General features: G+C 39.6%; 1 protein-coding gene across 2 annotated transcripts in view; it reads left to right on the top strand.

Moving 5' to 3' along the window:
- The window catches only part of LOC127423700 (ELAV-like protein 4), a 117,662-nt gene that overhangs the window by 35,891 nt on the left and 59,830 nt on the right, over positions 1-21,941 (top strand). For both annotated transcript variants that reach the window (XM_051668202.1, XM_051668201.1), the window contains exons 2-3: positions 8,294-8,380; positions 14,016-14,256. In XM_051668202.1, coding sequence (XP_051524162.1) covers positions 8,294-8,380; positions 14,016-14,256 — 328 coding nt within the window. The remainder of the gene's footprint in view (positions 1-8,293; positions 8,381-14,015; positions 14,257-21,941) is intronic.

The raw sequence follows: 21,941 nt of genomic DNA, 5'->3' as shown, positions 1-21,941 counted from the left end.
TCTATCACTTCATTGCAGTTAAGCAGAACGAATGCAAAGAAAGACGATTTGAGCAGTAGATACTGTATGTTCTCTGTGGGCACCATAGCGATTGTTGGGAGCACAGTTGCCTTCTTTGAAATGACACCCATTCATCTACATTTTAGAGCCTATATGACATCCGAGCTCTCAACGTGGGATGACACATATGAAGAGGCTAACAGATTGAATATCTTTTACCTCTTTGTCTCTCACATTGAGACTGGTGCTATTTATTAACTGCCTGTGCTAGTTAGTTATTCAGTCAATCTCCTATCAGTTACCTCAGTGTTCACTTATTAAAACAGATGCTGTGGGGTTGCCTCTTTGTCTTGCAGCTACTTTCCTTTATGAGCTCAAACGCAGATCTTAGTCAATAACTAAACTGATTTTGTGCAAAGGGATGTTTCTCCACCAGCTGTGGACTTCATTCCTTGGATAAATATTGGTGTCTTTGTGATGGCTTGGGGTTTAAAAAGGCTAATATTTGTCAATACCAATACGGTCACCAACATATTGTGCATTCATATTTAAAGGATTGAATTTTGTATCCCTGTGGTTCTTGGAAGAGAAGAGGCAGAAATATTAGGTGTGCTTGTTAGTGCGAAGAGGAGTCCAATGTTGGTACAGATTTTTTTTTTTTTTTTTTAAAGGTAAGGTAAGGGAAAACAAAAGACCACATGGGAATGAGAATGGATAAGGAAGGAATAATTGTGAGTAATGTTGGTAGATGAAAATGGGAAAAGAAGGGGTAAAGGGTGTTTTAGGAAAGAGGGAGTGTTGAAGAAGAGAAGGGAACTGTGAAAAAGCAGCTGCAAGAAGATGAGGAGGCTGAGATTGGATTAACCAGAGCTCATGTGTGTGGTGTGTTAGAGTGAAAGAGAGAGAGAAAGCTCAGTGTGTTTATGTGTGTTCAGAAACTTGAACCGCAGTTAGCTGCCTTAGTTACTGTATTTTCCCTTGCCTCACACATATACACACAATCACACATCTACATTTAGGCTATTTGTAAAGCTTTTAATGTGTCTCTATAATGAGCAAATATAGCTTGACAAGCTTAAACAGAGGAAATAATTAAGAGACAAAAATATTCTGTAAGGTCTTTAGCTGGCTTTCACACTCCCCATAACAAAACACATTCATCCTCATTTTACCAGCTCTCCAAATTCACTGCAATACTCACCAAGGGCTCCCAAGCGCAGCTTTAAAACCCATCTATATAGTCTCATTGTGATTTGTTGTTGGAGGTAAAGCAGCTTGTTAGCTGGAAAGGTTGAGGGGTGCGCAGTATGCATAGTTTCCAGGGCGCGGAGTAATGAGGCTGCGCTCTTTCTCTGTGCCCGGCACAGGTGCGGCACTGTTCTGCCACCTGCCATCTACCTACAGCCATGTTAATGCCCATTTGGAGCTGACACAGCCTGGCATACTGCTTGTACTGAGTAAAAGGAAACCACATACCCACTTGCACACATATACACTCAGTGAAGTGCATGCAAAGAAAAAAACGAAACCCCAGTACTCATGCAACCTTGACAGAGGAGCTATCTGAGCAGAGACCACTTGCACCATAAGCAGTGCAGCGCAGAGATCCCGCATGTAGCCACGGCAAGTCACCTTTATTTTAATGCAGTAAAGTCCCACACTGAGAAAGCACTGGTAAAATGTGTAATATATATGTGTAAGGGTTAGAGAGGAAGAGCAAAAGGGTATGTGAAAGGGAAAGAGCATGTGGGGATGGGCAGTGTATCTGTGACTCTGTCACTGACAGTCAGCTCGAGGTATAAGGCTAGTTGACAGACAAGGACAACACACACATAGACCCGGAGATCTCACCCCTCTCGTATTGATCATCACCGTACACATAAACCAAGTTTCATAACAAAGATCTGAGACATTTTAAAGGCACATCCACCAAATACTTGCTTTGATATGGCCTTGCATCTAATAACGAAGGCCTCTCCACATCACAAGCAGCGCTCGCAGAGATAGCCAGGGGCCGGAGCATGTCAGTGATTTGCCACTGGGTGTGTATGCGTGGGCACGCAAGGCCAGGCCCAGCAGGCTGCTTATCTCACACAGCCTAAAGGACGCAATTCCTGTGGGCCGTACTGCAGCAGGCAGAGGGCCAAACTCTCTTATATTTCCATCAGGAGCCCGAGGATAGAACTGGTCACTGGAGCCACACAAATTCAAGTGTCATCCCCGAATCAGATGCTCACCAATTTTCTGCTCGCCTTGGCAGTGAGCTGGGCTGCTACCAGCGGCTAATGGAGAAATATCTAGTACACAACAGCATGGACTAGATAGTGGATTCATTGTGCAAAATGCACACATAATTTTTTTTTTCTGTCAAGAAATACTTCTTTATTTGAAAGACCTTCAATGAATGTGTTTACATGCACACCAATAGGTTGAGAAGTACCCAAAATCAGCTTATTCAAAAAGTCCAACAACGCAAGAAACATTTACATAACATTTGAAACCATTGGGTTGTTCTCTGCTTTGGACATGAAAGCGTACCCTGATTATGAAAGCCTGTTTAAAGCGTTGACATGACCTTACAAATTTTAAGCTTATTAAGTATAATCATTGTAAGATTGTGCATGTAAACGCACTCATGTTTGAGTGAACTTGGCCATGTGGTAATAACCCCAGTATTATGTAATTTTTCAGTATCTTTATCAGCATGCAACACAGTTGTGTAACTTTCACGAAAACATTCCTTTTTGCATGGCAGTTCATCAGCACAGCATTGAAGTCCATTGCCTTTATTTGAAAACTCTGCTGAACCCTTACCAACACATTAGCCACACTATCACGTTGGGCGCTAATTCGTCTCCACAGAAGATCTGTGAGAGAGGTTAATTTAAGGCCAAGTAGATCCCACGCACAGAGAGAAAATACAGCCATTCGTCCAAAGAGAGAGGGAAATGGCAAAGGAGCGAGGATGGAAAGAGAGAGGGAGAGAAAGCAAGAGAGCTGGGTCAACTGATAAGGTCAACATTGTGAGATTTGGAGAGAGTGGGTAGGGAGAGACGCAGGTGTTTCACCAGACCCATAGCCCAAAGGAAACAAGGACCGTGTCACCAGTGCTGCCGTTCTCCACATGCACCCTCTTTTCTCCTCCTCCTGTCCTCTCCTTCTCTCATTCTTCATCTTTTCCAGTCTCTTCATTTACTCTTCTCCCATTCCTTCTCTGTGCTTTCCTTGTTTCTTTTTCTTTAGCAATTTTTACCTAAAATGTACATGAAAGACGATATCGATATCTAGAACTATCTCAAATTGAGGTTTTGTGTCTCACAGAGCTGTGTCAATCTGTATGCAACTTTTTCACACAAATGCATTTTTCATTATTTAAATTCTGTTATAATGGTTTCAAGCAATTAAACCCTCAGACAATCAATCCACTCTCCATCATCCAGTCATTTACGTGAGAATTTTTTTTTCTTTTTTCAGCAGCATAAATTATTCAGTTTGACCACTGGTCAATCAAGTAGCTGCCTTACAATCTAAAAAGAGCTTTTAAAAAGAAAATTATTCTGTTATCTTGTTGGCTAGATCATCAGAAGCAAGACAATTATTTATTAACACTTCTAATGGTATTCATATTTTCCTGACCTTGAAATATATCTGCTTAGAAATATTAATCTACTTAATAATAATTCCATATTAAAGGGATAGTTCACCAAAAATTTAAATTCTGTCATCATTGGTCCAAACCTTATTCTGTGTTAAGCCTGATTTATATTATGGAAGAAGTCTAACTTTTTTCTCCTGGATGAACTAAAGCACCCTAGGCGAATGAAACCAGCGTTTATACTAGTGTGGCATAGTTTTAAAATGAGTTCTTTTAGGGTGTTGTTATGGTGTTTAATGTACTGTTCCAGCCACAAGTAAAGCCAATAATGCAGGTTTTTCTCTCCATGGAATGCCGCTTTTAGTGCTGTCTTTGTTTTATTAAACTTGTCATGGAGCCTCTTCCACTTTTAAAAAATCCAATCGCTCCCTACTCATTTGTCATGGCCATGCTGTCTTTGTAGAGTTTGTGTTGCAAATCATGTAAAAAGTATACTTCTGCACAGTCTCTTAGAGATGGGCTTCAAAGGTATCCATTTTAATGACAGTAACCCAGGTAACAACTGCTCTGCTGGCACACGTGATTGTAAATAAAAAAACGTCACGTCCAAACCACACACACGATTAGTTTTAACCAATCATCAATGCTCTTCGACCAGCTGAGTTCTCCAAGGTCAAGAATGTCAGAGGTGTACACGAACAGGAGAAATCTCACCAAATGAACACCTTGGCAGAACAAAAACGACACTACACTTTGTCATAATTTGTAGGTGAACCAAGCGAAGCCTGTTCACCCAGTAAGTGTAAATTAGCCTTTACATATTTACTTTCATTTCCATACAATGAAAGTAAATGGTGACTTAGTCTAACATTCTGCCTAACATTTCCTTTTATGTTTCAAGGAAGAAAAAAAGTCTTAAGGGTTTGAAACAACATGAGGTTGAGGAAATTATAACAGTATTTACTATTTTCATTTAAAGTGAACTATCCCTTTAATATAAAACTTCACCAAAATATAGTGCAAGAGATCGGCAACTGCTCGAAACAAAAGAGATCTGCAAAATGGCTTTCAGCATTCAGGTGGTTATTTTTCTGCAGTGCCCTGTATTCATCCTCATCTATTACTCCATAGACCTGTCATTATTTAGTCACCTTACATCACCCCAGGAATCGAATTCCGCCTTTGAACAGGAAAAGGTCAGAGAGATTCCTCTGAGATATTCATTGGACTCAGACAGGAGCATGGAACTCATCTCTGAGAAACAGACACAAAGAGAGAACATGAGCCATGGGCCAAATGAAAAACAGCCATCATTACTGATTTAATGAGGCCCGCTGTAATGACGGGGTAATATAATCAGGGTGTGGTCCTCTGCTATCCTCTACCATCCTGGTTGAGCCAGACCCATCACCACCACCCAGGGGAGAGAGATAGAGAAATTACGGAGAACTGCTTTAGAGACTTCTATCGATCCTGTGTAACGTAAGACTGGACTTCATATAGAGAGGAAAGAAGAAAATGTGTCAAGCAAAAGTTAAATGAAAAATTGCTTTTATACTGAGGCATTTATTATACGAACTCCCTAAGAGGGAGAATGAGAGGAAGAGAGAGAGAGGTACTCAATGAGAGAAGCAAGGGAGGGTGGAAAAGAAAAAATCCATTTGGTAAAGTAGATGCGGATCGATGATGACGGAGCGGAGCAGTCTTGGCGCATGCCGTCCCACATTACTGCCCTGATTGATCTGCCGGAGTGGCAGCCTGACCTGAGGGCTCTGGAGGAGGTGTCCCACAGAGGAGTAGAACCCACGCAAAACACGGGGAGAGAAAAACAAAAATCAATATGGACAGAGAACTATACTGACCCAATGTTAAGATACAAGAAATGTATGAAGCTGCAAACCTGAATGGGTTCTGACAGCTCCTCTGGCAGTTCAGTGCACAGGAGGGTTGGAGTCTGGGGCTAGTGCAGTGACCTCTGCAAACATTTAGGAGAATTGTACCCACTGCCTAGAATCTCTGTTAACTGAATTTTTGTATTTTATTGATCACATTTACATTTATGCATTTAGCAGATGCTTTTATCCAAAGTGACTTACAGTGCACTTATTACAGGGACAATCCCCCCGGAGCAACCTGGAGTTAAGTGCCTTGCTCAAGGACACAATGGTGGTGGCTGTGGGGATTGAACCAGCAACCATCTGATCACCACCTATGTGCTTTAGCCCACTATGCCACCACCACACCCTTATCAGACTGAGAATAATTTTTAAGGGATTTTATCCAGGGCTATTTACTGGACTCCTGCTGTTTTGTCAAAGGAGGTTAAAAATGAATAAAGGAAAGGTTATTCCCTGGCTACATGTACCTGCCTTGTATGAATAATCAGAAGCCTTTAAGTATTGCTTGAGAAAGAGCATTTCAAGTGAAAATCCTCATCTTGTCCTCTCCTTGGCTGCTTTGAACCCCATGAGAGTGCATGAAAAAAAACAGCTAGATCATATATTCAAATACATATACAGTATATCTGCTAAGGGTGACCTCCATTTTGTGGCTGGCACTCTCAGTTTTAAAGGGGGGGTGGGGGGGGGTATGGGCTACAGGCACATGGAGATGATTGTGCAAGCTGCTACTGAGTCCAGTGTGGTTCGGATTGGGGTTAAGCACAGGTTGTTTGGCTGAAAATGTTCTGTTGGTGTTAAAAAGGCTGATTTATTGGATGTCACTTGAGCAGATGAGAGAAGCATGGGAGATATTTTGATTATACAAAGTGAGGTGACATCACTGTTCCATTGGTTTTTGTGATCTAGTCAGTTTTGTTGCAGTAATGAGTCATGTCCGAGATGCTAATATCCTCAAAACCTTTTGATACCGGTTTTGATAACCACCAACTATAAGCGATACTTGATGGTTTCAACAGGGAATTACAGGCATCTACATTTTTGTGTGTGTATGTTTGTGCATGAGACAGAGAGTCAAAAAGTTCATGTTATAATAGAATTTTCACCTGAAAATAAGAATTGTAATCATTGAACCCCATTAATGTAGTTTCAAACACACATGACTTTCTTTCTTCCGTGGAACATTAAAGGAAATGCTAGGCAGAATGTTAGTCTAAGTCACCATTCACTTCCATTGCATCTTTTCTATATACAGTGACACTGAGATGGAGGAAAGGAAGTCAAACAGGTTTGGAACAACATGAGGGTGAATAGTGATGACAGAAGTTTCAGGTTTGGGTGAACTATAGCTTTAAGCTCACATCCTCCATCCTACGGCTATTCTCTTCTGGCTTATGTGAGTAACTATTTAAAGAAACAAACATTAAATTAATTGCCATGTTTGCTTACATTGCTTAATTGCACTTAACAATAGCAGAATTTGTTTTGTTTCCTCAATAAAAGCAATATAGAAAGAGGAGGAAAATGAGACAGAGAAATAAAGTGAACAAAAGCCATTTCTCCATTGTTAAATCTTCCATATTTGATTCCTGTGAGCTTTGAGAAAAGGTCAGTGAAAACAGAAGATGAATTCATTTATAGTCTGTCCTCTCCCTTCTGCTGCCTGCGGACATTGATCTGTCCTCTGTAACGAGAGTAATGTGAGCATGTTTTAGACTGTGAATGATGCACCAAAAAATCTGATGCATCAGTTGGCTGTGTCACCCTGGTTGTCATTTTGTACGATTCAGCATGTGGATCTGAAGCTTTGGATTGGTTCATGGAGACAATTTGTTATTTCACTAGAGAACGAATACACATAAATCACATGGAAATCAAGTTTAAAGCTGAATGTACACTTATGTTGCATCACTAGAACAATAAAAGTGTGTTGTTACACCCTGCGGTCCTCACTAAAACTAAAACCAAGGTGGCACTGGAGATTAAAAATAAAAATCCCAAAAGGCTTTTTTTTTTTTCAATTACAGACCCATGTCCCAGATAACACAACACGAGAGCTGTCAGCAATCCACCTGCCTGCCCCATCCCTCTCTCCTCCACTGACAGTCCATGTTTCTCAAGATCCCGACACCTGGGCGCTTACACGAACGTGTTAAAGATCTGCAGAGGACACAGAGCCCATCCCTCCCGCCCCTGTCTGATGCAGAAGTATCCCCTCCATCATGTAGTGCTGGATGCCTCTTATTATACTCCTCCTCTATTCCATCCATCCAATGGAAAGGTCACGCTCATAGTCTCCCTCTTTTCCTAAATTGGCTGTTTTCGCTGTTAGCTCCACGGCTCAAGCTGTGATTGCGGCAGCCTCGGTATTGGTCCTCTAAGGTCTTGTTTATGAAGCTGGATTTGTCAGAAAAACCCATGATATTAAATCTACAGTCGGGGGCCTTGCTGTTTTTCCACAATTTGCAGTTTCTCATATATTCTACCCAAATTTGTTTTTTCAACTATTCTCTATGACCTTGAACGTAAAAAAGAAATACCTCCATTTCTTAAGTAAGTCATTTTCTATAGCACCCGTTCTCTGCACCTATAGCACCCAAATCCACTATGCGATGCCCTAGCCTATTATATTTATAACCCAAATAAATCCAACCAAATTGAAATCTTTTTTGAACGGTGTCATTCCTGTCCAAATCGAAGCCACCTGTGTGTTTTAGTGTGCCTGGAGACCGTCAGGAGTGTTTATTTGGTATGGAGAAAATGGGCATGTTTGAATATTGACCCTACCCCCCTCCCGTAGGGATCGACAGAGACTCAGTGGCGTCAGGCAGACCTGCCGCAGCTCCAGGGCTGGGCTGAGAAGGGACTGCTGACACAGCCAAAGATGGTAAGGATACTGCTACCCACTAACCGCCTTTTTTAACCCCATTTATACTCTACCATATTGCTACTATGTAGTATGAGAGGGGGGCCTAATGCTGGGGTAGAGCACGCCTTGTAAAACAAAATTTGGGTTTTAAAAATAGTAATATGTTTTAAATAAAAGGGGAGGGTCAGAGAGGTCCATTGACTTGATAACATATTATGAATGGATGTTGTATTGTCAATATGTGTAATGTTTGTGCCACATTTAAATGACGTGTGCTATTAGAACAATTATATGCATATTAAGACATGAACATTTTCCAATTGATTTTATTTTTATCATCTTAGATCGTGAAAATATTAATTTAGCATTTGATTCGCAAAATAGTTTGATTTCCACACAGAACAGCCCTGTATTTCCCCTGTACTTGAACCTGAAGATTATTACCAGTGTTGTTTTCCCCTAGATTTAGCTGTCACAGGGCCACATAAATAAGAGCAGACATATATAGGAGGGAGAGCACTAGCATCAGAAGGCCACGGTAATGACTGGAGAGCATTACCGGTAAAAACATACATCAGACTAGAAGCCTGACATTTCATCATCTTAGCTAATAAGGCCATTAAAGTGCCGCGTTGAAATGGCAGGTATCAGTGACACACACCGAAATGCATCTATCTGCAGTGCTATGAACACATAAACACACACACTTCTGGCTCTGCGTGACACTGGGACATTGGACTGGTTGAACCTGTATTTTTATCCCCCTCCTGACATCCTCTAAGGCACTTATGTAAGACAGAGTGGCAGAGCCTCTTCCTTCCCGCATTCACACACAAGCAGACACACGCTCATATCCTGACCCGAGCCGAGCAGTGTTCAGAAACAGTCGGCATATCTGCCATTGTGTTTGAAAAAATAAAGGAGTGTAATCTGGGGCTACTGTTCAGTTGAATCAGAGGAAAGATGATGTCTGTCCTTCGGCTGACACCAAGGCCTTTGTGATGTCTTAGCCTGTCTGCCTGTCTGCTAGCCTAGCGTGTCTGTTTGTCTAACTGTCTCCCTGTCTACTACAGCTACTGCACCGATAGAACAAGCTAGGCTCTGCCTTGGCTAGCAACCAAACCAGAGATTTCCAGTGCAGAAGTTTATAGCTTACTATTCCAGTTAAATTCTTTGAATATCACACATAATATGTCCCAACTACCTGACAGATATCACTGAAATAGGTGTCCTGAAAAATTACACCTCTCAGTGGCAGCCCTAAATGCTCTGTAAATAGCAAAAAAGTGGTGGGGGCAGCCCATCCTTTTTTTCTGAAAATGCTCATTGGATTTTTATGTGTTTATGTTGTCTGACTTGTCTTTTGAGGGCGGGGATGGGGGCAGTCTAAGGCATTAATGCGTTTTCATTTCTGGTTTCTTAACATTAACCTTTTTCAACAGAAGCAGAAATACTACATTTTCGGTGGAGGAAGTTGCTGTTCTAGTGTGGATGAAAAACATAAATGTAGCTAAATGAATTTCAACCAAAAACATTTTAGTATGGATGTGGCAAAGCGGTGTCCAAAGAAAGTTAGCAAAATGGCAAAAAATTGCTTACAGCACCTTTAAAACAGAAGATACACACAAGTCTGCATTGAGCAAGTGTTTTTTTTAACAATTGTAAAAAAGTAAAATGTTTTTAAATGTTTACAGACTTAAGAGCTAGCCATATGTCCATAAACAGTATCCCAATAATTTTCATCCAGCTGTGCTAAAACACAAAATATAACAACTAGGACACAAAACACCTCTTCCCCTAGCTACTGTAACTGTATCATGTAGTAACAGGTTTATAAAAGCAATAAGGCTCTCAAGGCTGTGCTACATTGTGAATCATCAACTTTTAGCTGTAAATACTGTAAATTCATAATACAGCACAGTTCATACCTTATTGCTTAATTAGAGTGAACTTCTGCATTACACAAAACTATTTCCTGGTTAAGTACTTAAAGATTTCTGAGCAGCTTGAAGCTTGACAGGTGTTTTGTTTTTGTTTTGATTTGTTTCTTTTTAGTTTAAGTTATTTTATAGTAATTTTCCCTTTCAAACTACTCTTTAACTACTGTATTATAAGGAAACACAGCTACACTGACCTCTCTAATATTAAACCCAACAATATTAAATATGCGAAGGAACAATTACCCTTCTCAAATGAAAACCAGAGTTTAAGTACAGGAGAATAATAAAGCAGCATTTAAGTGCTGGTGAAAGGATTGAAAAAGAAGGACAAGCCTTTAATTGGCCATCAAGACACAACAGGTCTCATGAACCAGAATGATAGGTGTCTGGAATATTCAAAGCTCTCTGCCCATGAGGTTTGAGCATTTTTCTTTTTCTGAGAGAACAGTGCACAGCAGGAGCAGCAAACAGACTTAATAAGTCTCCCCTCCCATGCACACACACATAAAAACACATGCAAATAAACACGTGAATGCACGACGCAAACCAATCAAGGCCTGCTGCGGCAATGGCTATTTTGTCCCTTTGTGTCACTCTATCCCTTTTTGCTGCAGAGACGAATGGCACAAGACCTGTTTACTTGCATATCCTGAGAGCCTTACAGATGGGCCTCCTATGGGCTGCGGGCAGCTTTTTTCAGTTTGTCACATTAGATAATGTGAACGTATACAAAGACTAAAAATGGAGGCATGGAAATTGATCCAAAACCTGCATCTCCAAGGGGAGACTGTAACGTCTGCCTAACTGCCTTTCTTTTGGTACTGTGCAATTAGTTTACCAGACAGTAAAGCTATTTTCGCTGAGATGTTAAAGAACAATTAGGGAGAGCAGAGAAACTATACAAGAACAATTTAGGATATTTTTGATGGGTTCTCATCATGCACAACTAAATAGCTTTGTTGTTTTTTCCTCTTTTATATAGTTAAACAGTGTGCAAGCGTGTTACTCAAAAATACTCAGTGCAAACACAAATGTGGTGTCAGATGGGGAAAAAATTTGTTAACCTTTCTAAATATGCCTATTTTGATAAAGGAGAGTCTGACTCCAAAGTGCAGATGACGAGTATTTTTTGAAGTGCAAAAATAAGCACAGCTGAATTTCAGCTTAGATCATTTTTTTTTCAACCTCATCTCTATTATTTTCCACTCTTGAATCTATCAGCAGGAAACATTAACACTTTTTCTTCACTCTCACTGCAGATCTTGATCTGAATTACACCACATCCATTCAGAGAGGAAGAGAAGATAAATATAAAAATGGTTGACTTAAAGAGTCAGCTTAGAACTAGCTACAATCAGGTCATGATTACTTTTTTATTTCATATTTATTTATTTTAGGTTTTTCCCCCCTTCTTCTATCCTTGTTTTTAGTCTGAGGTATTTTGACAGTTTTGTCTGTCATCAGGGACCTCATTGGCTGTTTCCAAAAATCTGTTGCTTTATAACATAAAGCACACAATGCAGGAGTCACTAGTCAGGATGCACCAAAATTTCCACCACCAAAATGTTTGTAATAAAACACTATAAAATGCCATTTTTGATTTTGGTCAAAAAAGAAAACAGATGTAAAATCTTGGCCGAAAATGGGAACAGAACTGTTATTTTAATCTTTAAAATGGAGAAAAGGCAGTGGACATGTGGTATTATCCATGTTTAATCATATTTAATGTAAACGCCAGCTGGTGATGGATGATATATTGGGGGAAAAGCAGTTGCTTTTTCAGTTCATGAGATTCATATTGTATAATAATACAGTATTTTAAAAGTTGTTGGAGCTGAGGTGTTATTGGATTAATGCCAAATAAAGAAACAATAATAGAGTATAATATTAATACAATTGTTTTTTTTTTTCCTTTTTCTCTCAATTTGGAATGCCCAATTCCCAATGTGCTTTTTAAGTCCTCGTGGTTGTGTAGTGATTTGCCTCAGTCTGGGTGGTGGAGAATGAATCCCAGTTGCCTCCGCGTGTGAGACCGTCAACCCGCGCATCTTATCACGTGGCTTGTTGAGTGCTTTGCCATGGAGACATAGTGCGTGTGGAGGCTTCACGCCATCCACTGCGGCAACCACGCCAAACTCACCACGCGCCCCACCGAGAACGAACCACATTATGGCGACCACGAGGAGGTTACCCCATGTGACTCTACCCTCCCTAGCAACCGGGCCAATTTGGTTGCTTAGGAGACCTAGCTGGAATCACTCAGCATGCCCTGGGATTCGAACTAGCGAATTCCAGGGGTGGTAGCCAGCGTATTTTACCACTGAGCTACCCAGGCCCCATATTAATACAATTGTTAATTTTATTCTTAACAAAGGCTAATTAAAAAAATCCCCATTTTCGGTTTAATTTTCTGGCGTGTCCAGAATTTTTGGTTTCAGTCAACAATATTCATTTAGCGCATCACTAGTCATTAGGCTTTAGCATGTCTGTCCAGACAGTCTGAGAATGTCAGGCTTGTTTGTTTTAAAAGGTGTAAAAGCTAAAGTTAAGTCAACATGCTCCACTGACTGTCATCCACTGACTGTTGTTTGTTCCGTTGAGTAGATCTCATGGAGTGCTTTTAAAGGAAGCAGCCATGAAGATTTGGCCCAACACACACAAATATGCATATCCTCAATCTTCATGACAGTCAGAATATGACACAATTTCTAGATGTCACCCAACCCCCTTAAAGTTACACACATGCACACGCACACACACACACACATTCCTTATGCAAATTGATGAATACATTTATCTGTGGTGTGGAACAATCTTAAAATAAAAAGTTTGAGGCTAAAAAGCAGCACAGACTGGGGGCCTCCACTGTTCCCTCTTCCCCAGGGCCAGCAAGCTCCTCTTCAAACACCTGCTCTTAAAAGTGTACGGCTAAACCAGTGGCAAACTCTGTTTGCCATGACAGTCGCTCCATGCTGAAGGGCTCACATTGTTACCCTGTCAAGTTGAGCCAACCATCAAAATGCACAGCCAAACTCAAAAATATCACTGATAGAGGGAAGGGGAGGGAAGGGGGGAAGAAAGCAACTGAAAGTGTAGAGATGCATAAACAGTTCTTCTGTAAGTGTGTCATGCATTGTATTATTTAGAATCTGTGTGAGAGCATTTGAAGCTAATAGTTGTTCCAGTTGGAACATCTACAACATGTTTTTCCAAACCCCTTACTGCAAAAATAAAAAAATGACAGTATTTTTTGCTTGTTTGCTGGTAAAAGTAACTAAACATCCTTAAAACAATATAAATTTACATGAAAATCAAGATTTTGTATGACAAAATGACTATAAAAAGACAGTAGAATATACGGATAATATATAATGACGAATATATATTAAATTACATTCATTGTTCTCACCCATTGGCATTTTTTTCTTGTTTTAAACTTAAATCTCAGTAAATTTGCTTATTTTTATTTTATGATTATGATTATTCAGTATGTTTTATTTGTGCAGAGGTTAGTGCACTTGCTCCTCACAAAGAACTTCATAAAGTTCTCTAATTAATAAATTATTTTGCAAACAAATAATGATTTGTTGATGTTAAAGTTTGCTAATCCGTTATGGTAAGTCCATCAAACTAAATTATGTTTGATTGTTAGCAATTAGTAAATTGCTTTACGTATGAGATGCCACAATCTTCAACAGCTTCTGTTTCCACAGATAATCAGCAACATGGAGCCTCCGGTGACGAATGGGCCAAACTCCGCCACGGCCAACGGGCCCTCCAGCAACAGCCGCAGCTGCCCCTCGCCCATGCAGACCGGGTGCTCTAATGATGACAGCAAGACCAACCTCATCGTCAACTACCTGCCCCAGAACATGACCCAGGAAGAGTTCCGCAGCCTCTTCGGCAGCATTGGCGAGATCGAGTCTTGCAAGCTTGTTCGAGACAAAATCACAGGTACTAAAAAAGATGGGGAACTACAAAAGATAAAAATGTATTGATTGGAATGGTGAGCTATGTACAGTGGGGGCAGGAGAGACCTGATGTTTTGAAGAATTTGTGATGATGTACAATTTTTTCAATATTAAAATACTTAGTCTCCAATTAATTTGCAGAGACAACAAAAAGTGAGCCATTCATGGGTTGATTTCTCCAAAAAACACATTGACTCTTTGGCACTATCAAAACATTGCTCTGTTTGTTTGAGTATCTCAACCAGCCCAACAAAGCAAAATTGGTTCAACAATTTCATGTGTTTGGGACAGGACTTTCAGTTTTTATAACCAATGGTGGATGGGAGGAGTGTTCGGGAAACATGTTTGAAAACAGTCATTATGTTTGCAGTTGCGTTTGGTGACGCTAGTGGCACAGAAATTGTACACTTTTTAACTATTAAATCCAATTAACTCTCTTCATGGGTTAAGTACCACATGATGTTTAAAATGTCATATAAATGAAAAATGCGGTACACTACCTTACAATATTCAGCTGTGAAGGTAAACAGCCTTCAGGAATCAACAACCTTGCATCTTCCTGAAAAAGTGGCTACCAACTACTATTGAATACTTAATAGGAAAAGTATCATTAAAAATGTCTTACACCATGGGTGCTCACACTTTTATGGCATGAGATCTATTTTTTCATAATGCTATTACAGTAAGATCTACTGTGTACAATTTAAAAATACATTGTAGGCAGTGTTGTCACGATACCAACATTTCAGTACTCAGATCCAATACCAGTGAAATTTGATGATTCTCGATGAAAAAATTAATACTAATTTGTTAAATTGATAAACATTGTCAAGTTCTTCTCAACTGATTATTTAAGACAAGGAAACAGTCAGCAATAAAATAAGAACAAAGAAACAAATTAAGAAAACAGTGCTTAAAAATTTTAACAGCAATATCAAGTATTCAAGTAGACATTCTTATATTCTTGTGAATTACAGGTCTTCACCGTATGATTATAATGCATGAATATTTTATTTGAAAGCTACTAAAGTTATCCAGCCAAAAGCAATGAATGGTTTTCTTGTTTTCTTGACCATTTGATCTATTAACGAGTTTGACCAGTGGTTGTATTGCGATCGACCAGTTAACGTAATGAGCACCCCTGTCTCACTCAGTCTTATACTGAAACCATCCCAATTACTTGGGATTCTGTTCGACACAGTTGTATAAGATCAGACTGCAATTTCAGGAAATTCCGGGTGTTCAAAACACTGGGTGACAAAGGCTAGTCTTGTTTACAGAACCCAGACAGAAAGGGAGAGGGAGAAAGAGGACATAAAAGTGTTTAAGCAGCACTCTGTTAATCAGAGTCCTAATCCCACCGTAGTGACTATGTGGGTGGTAAGCAGATGGATGGGAAGGCTGCTCAGAGGTAATGCCAGATAATGGCCTCCATTTTATATCTTACTTAGTGACACTTCGCTCTGGATAATCTCATTAAAACAGGGCCAAGCCTAAAGCCACTGGTTCTGAGACAAAAGAAGAGCGAAAGAGACGCTTGGCTCTTGACCACATTTTGAAGGATTTCATTGCCAAGCAGTCAGATGGTTGGGCAAGAGAATCGTCATTAGAAACATCATCATGAGAGTTAACAAGTGTCCCTTTTTCAGTTTGCAAGTTTACATGTGGGAAATTCACTAAAAGTCTTGGGGATTACATTAACGAACACCAAATGGAACCTAGGAATGTATTTTATAAATTGCTTGTAGTCCAAAACAATAAGGTTGGGGAATCAGATTTAAGAGGCGGGTTTTAATGCTGTCCTTGTTATGGCTCAGGAACACAGAGTGCATCATAAATACTGCTCTTACTGTACAGCACTCTTGCACCAGGTTCCCAGGGGTGCAGTTTTCCAGTTCAGAATTTTAAGCAAAGGGAGCAACAAGGCAACATGTTCTGTCTACTTCCATCATTAGCTGCTGTTGGGGGTTCAAAATAGATTGTAGGCAACAGAGTTTAAGAGCACAGATTGTATCCGAACCTTGATGTCATAATATTTGACCGGATCAATCTTCCCGAGTTCCGCACCCGGCTTTCATCTATAGGGTATGGACGTCAACGAGAAGTCACTTCTCAGCTTTTCAAAGAATTTTGACATACGAGAGAGCCTTTTACATGGCAGTTGAGAAGCTAGAGAGAGACGGCTCTGTCGACAAGGTGAGAAGCATTGGGCCTTTGCAGCATAATAGACAGGCTTCTTCTTTTCCCATTTTTCCCTTCCCCCGTTCCTGTCAGCTTTGATGAGAAGCAATGCAGTGAAGTACCGTTTGCCACGGCTACTGTTCTCTTGGCCTGTCAAGCCCGGGTGACTGCCGACTGCTGAAGTGCCACCCCAGATTGTTTATACGTCCTTCTCTTTCCCCTGCTTGCACTTTTACATACATATATACACACACTCTCATCTTTTCCTTCTGACCTCTGGCTCTGTGCATGTAATACACCTGAGACCTGAGGCTCAATCTTTTATTTAATATAGTCATACACGCATACAGGATCTCAACATTGAGTCAGTCTGGGATTACTAAAGAGACAGAAGCAATTGAGACAGCCTAAATATGTAGAACTGTGGCAAATTCTCCAAGATGCTTAGATCAATCTATCTGCCAGCAACCTAAAAACTGTGTGCAAGTGTGTACCTAGGAAAACTGGTGATGTTTTAAAGGCATAGGGTGGTCACACAAGGTACTGGATAAAATGTTTTATGTTTACTGCAATTTGTATGACGCTAATTGATTCCAGACCAAACCAACACAATTTAAAAATAAATCACGTATCACAGATTCTTTTACTTAGACTGAGGCACACATTCAGCAAGGCCTTAACACTGCTAATCAGCAAATCAGGGTATCTGCAATTGTTTAATACTCAATACATGTTTTCCACTTTTTTACTAAATGAGTTCTTGCAAGAATGACATTTAAAGGTGCACTCAGTAATTTTTACCTATTAAAAAATGTTTACTCCCAAAGAAATTAATTGTAATTTTTAAACATATGTATAAAATCATAACCACTCACTTGAGATGAGGACTCTATTCATATCAGTAACCTTATAAAAGCTGTTTTATTCTACATGGGTGAGGGGTGCCCTCATAGGGGCTGCCATTTTAGAATCACATGGCCAGCTGAATACTACTCACTTAATCTCAGTAACCGTCTTGTTATTGGACACTTTCACTTTTGAATTAAATTAATCATGGCTGATTGTGAACAGTGAATTTCTACAATGGCATCTGTAACTGAAAACTGTTGATTTTGAATGATGCTGCATCCACACCAATAGGTGCCACTGTCAAAGTCCAAGATAACACAAACAAAAAGTTACTGAGTGCACCTTTAATCATATATATCAGATACAAATTTTAATTTTGTTTTATATTGGTTCATGTTTCAATATCTCTTTTACAAATTAGAATTAAAGTTCAACAATATAGGATTTTGCTGATAACGATAATAAGATAATTAACTGACGATATTGGCAGATCATTTTTTAAATCTGTACATTGAATGTGTTTAAAATTTGTCTTAGTCCTCCCTTGCTTACTATGAGGGGGCAGTCCAGATAAAAGCAACAGGAGTTCAAACTAAATGAAATCATGCAGTTTATTGTGAACTCAAAATACCAAGAATAACCAGAATAAAATAAAATTTGGTGCATAAAGAGGGATGTTTTACTATAAACAAGCAGGAAGGACATGAGGGACTCTTATTTCGAAATGGATGTGCTCCTATCTGCTCACACAAACAGACAAGGAAAACAGCATATTAGCCTACAAAATAAACACTTTAAAGTAAAAAATTGTCATATAACAAATATAAGCAGTAATCCATCAACAGTAGATAAACAGCGATCACTTGTCATAAATGCCCAGTACTCACTGATTTCGAACTGCTCTGAAAGCGCTGGAAATGCTGCATCATGAGCCGCTGGCATGCTTGAAGTATGTCTCGTCTTCACTCTGAAGCACACAGCACATGCTGACAATATATGTATTTAATTAAATCGCAGCTCTTTAAAGTATACATCACTTTAGGACATTTTTTATATCATTTATGATATTTAAGACTTTTTAAGAACCATGTTTAATTTTTTAACCATTTAACCTCTTAACCATTTGGTTTAAACATTTAAACTCTTAACCATCATTACAATTAGTCCTGTGGTATGGCAAATTAATTTTCCAAGTTTAAATATTTTATGTAGTCTCTCAATGTGAGGTTAATAAAACCTGCATGATTAATAATTATAAAGTAAATAGCTTTTAAAAATAGTTTTAGGGAATATAGCATGTCACACCACAGGACATGTCAACATTTCTAAAGTATTTCATGTCAACTACGCTCACCCAAACACACATTTATCATTAGCAGATGAACCACAAATAAAACAAATGACAAAAATTCTTGAATTTCTTGTCGATTAATTGCACAAAATAAAGCCGGGATTGATTTATTTCTGTGTACTCAGAAATAACAGCAGCCCAATATTTATCAGCGATTATGTAAACTGTCAGCAGAAACAACTTCATCACATTTCTCTCAGTGGGAGAAGCATTTCAGAACTCATTACTGCAAGGATTGTGTCAAGATGCAGAGGAAAGCAGATGGTTATGTTGCTAACATAGCGGAAAGCCTTTGTTTTTAAAGGTTCGTCTCAAGCTGCGAATCCCCTACTCAAAATGCACACATCTCCAGCCCAGTGTTGCTACCTCAGCAACACCCTGTTCGGTGCTAATAGTGAGGATAAACACATAGCCCGTAGGGAGCAATGGTGATTTTCTTGTGAGCCAGGAAGCATATTGAAAGAAAAGTTTTAATGGAATACATTAAGAAAGTGTTAACGCTTCTGGCTATCAGCACAAAGAAAATGGAAAAGACTGATTGAGTGCCGGGTCGAAGAGGAAAAAGAATTGGATACTTGTCAGTTTCTCCAGCTTGGCAGATCCCTTTCTGTGTGAAAATGAACACAATTGTGTTTATAATGATGCAGCAAAAAAAGGCAGGGATGTGAATTGATTGCATCTATGATTTTCCATCTGATGAGGAGAGGAGAAAAAAAGAGCAACTGAATATAATCTTCTGTTCATATTCTTTAAGCAGTAAATAATTACTGCATGATTAAAAATGGCTTCTGAGAAACAGCACCAACCCCCCCTGTGGTTTAGGCCTCTCCCTGTGTAGCACAAAAGCGAGCGGCACATGCTATTGCTCCCAGCTTTCCTCGTCGCCTGCTATTTTGCTTAATTATTTTCTCCTTCTCGGCCAATCCACAGATGCCATTGTTGGTATTTAATGGCTTGGCACAGGCAGCGGTGCTGCTATTAGTTCACTCTGTGTTTAACACTTATGTAGTTTACATCAAAAAGCCTGTCTGCTTTGTGCTTCTGCTTGTTCAGGTACACAGCCCACTCACGCACCCAACCATCTGTCATGCTGCTGACCTGAATGCAGTGTTCGTTGTCCGTTGCCAAGCTTAGCGCATGATAACCTTAGTGTATAGCTGAGCTGACATCAATATGGAACTATATATGACTTCTGTCTCTCTTCTGACCAAAGAGCAATCAAATCAAGTTTAAGAAATCATTTACAGACCAATGAAACTTTTTCTAGCATCATTTACTCACCCTCATGTCAGTCCAAACCTGTATGACTGTCTTTCACAAGCTGAGTAACACAAGCCTTACGGTATTGATTGTATGGGGAACAGATTGAATTTAAGTAGTTATTCACTGACAATCTTGACATCCACCCTACCTTTCCATAATAGTGAGGTCTGATACATAAACGGATCACTCTTTTGGGGTCAGATCTTTAATAAATCAGTTTAACCAGTTTACAGATCTGGTCTAAATGATTATTAGGTGCTCAATATTTCATTTTGTAGCTTGATTGTCCCAGTCCTCATTCACTATCATTATATGTTAAAAACAATGGGCAGGATATTCTTCAATTATTCACCTTTTGTGTTTCACACAAGATATAAAGACATACAGGTTTGGACCGACATGAGGTTGAGTAAATAATGATAAAATTTCCATTTTTCTGGAACAAATATTTTAACCACCACGAACGACTGCCATCTGAATTTAAGTCAGTAAGACGTCTTCCCATTCCTTCCAACTGGAACACACAACAACACAGATGAAAAACTGCAGGGAAAAGCAGATGTAGTGGCATGAAAAATTCATTGTGCTTGATGTTTGCAAAAGCACGTTGAGGTTGAAACACCTCAGTAAGCGTTAGACTGCTGCGAACATGTCAAAAAAAAAAAAAAAAAAGTCAAACATGTATAACGCTTGTCTGATGCTGTAAAAATAAAACATGAATTGTTTTCCATGTTCATGTCCTTTCCTGTGAAAAACAGTGTACGACCGATATAAAACAAGAAAATGTGGCTATACCATGTGTATAAAAAGTGCAGTCATACAGGTGAAATGGAAAAAAATCCAGTAGAATAGCAGGAATGAGCTACTTCAGTATTTGGGAACATGAAGTTTCTCAGTGTTAAAAAGACATAATTCAGTGCTGTGATGTGTTCCACATTCAGCCTTGAGTAAACAAAGTAAATGACTAGTTGTTATTCAGGGTAAAACATTCAGACCCTCATTTACATTGTTTGACAATGAACTTTCTGTCACCATCCCAATTCCACTGACAAACAGAAGCACTGAAATGAACCAATCACCATCTGTTTTTTGTTTTTTTCACAGAAAGCCATTTACCTTCTATTGGGTTATATAAAATGTTCATGGGGAGAAATTGACTTAATGTCCTCTATTTTACCCCTTTTTCCTATTTCTTCTGGTTCACATACCTTTTGGGAGGTCTATTTGAATGCCAGTGGGCAGTGACATTAGTACTTTGTTAACCTGATCTGATGATTTTCTGTAAATAACCATCAGCCTTTCGGTGCCATGACCTAGCCCTTGCTCGACAACACATTGAGCTGTGAGGCTAATGCAGTTGATATGGGTTTGAATCTGGTTTATGACATTTCCCAATCCCATTTGCTCCCCTCTTCCTCCCCATTTCCTATCTAATCTACCTATAAATGAAAGTGGCAAAACTGGCCAAAAATAAAACATAAAATGTATGTTTTTATGCTAATGCTCAGATGTCTAGATCTTTTTTTAAACTCACTGAGTCAGCATTAAACCATATATGATCTAGAACTTATCTTAAAGGTGAAGGGTGTATTTTTTAAGTTAAAATACATTCTCCATTTTTTTTCTCCCAAATACTTTTACAAGTACATGAAGTGCTGCTGAGGTTAGTCACAAACATTACCTTGCAGTTAGCTCGGCATTAGCCGCTGGCTCCATGCAGCTCCAGCAGTTCCAAGTAAGCGTGGGATCTCAGCACTCACTGGGGTGGCTGCTGGTGTTGTCATCTCATATGCAGGGTCTGACGTCGCTTCATTGGGGTGTCCCAGATTTACAGGAGCTCCTTTCGTTTCCACATGCACACTCCTCCCAGACAGCCCACACACTCTAGGCTACACGCCAACATGCCACAGGCTCCAGCACGGCAGAGGGGGGAACTGAGGGCGGGAGATTCCTGTGTCTTCCAGCTGTTGCCAGCCTAGCACAGCAAAAATACAACACATATTCAGTTACAGTATAAAGCTTAT

The sequence above is a fragment of the Myxocyprinus asiaticus genome, chromosome 33, assembly GCF_019703515.2.
Source record: "Myxocyprinus asiaticus isolate MX2 ecotype Aquarium Trade chromosome 33, UBuf_Myxa_2, whole genome shotgun sequence".
NCBI lineage: Eukaryota > Metazoa > Chordata > Actinopteri > Cypriniformes > Catostomidae > Myxocyprinus > Myxocyprinus asiaticus.
This window is presented reverse-complemented; position numbering and strand designations above follow the sequence as displayed.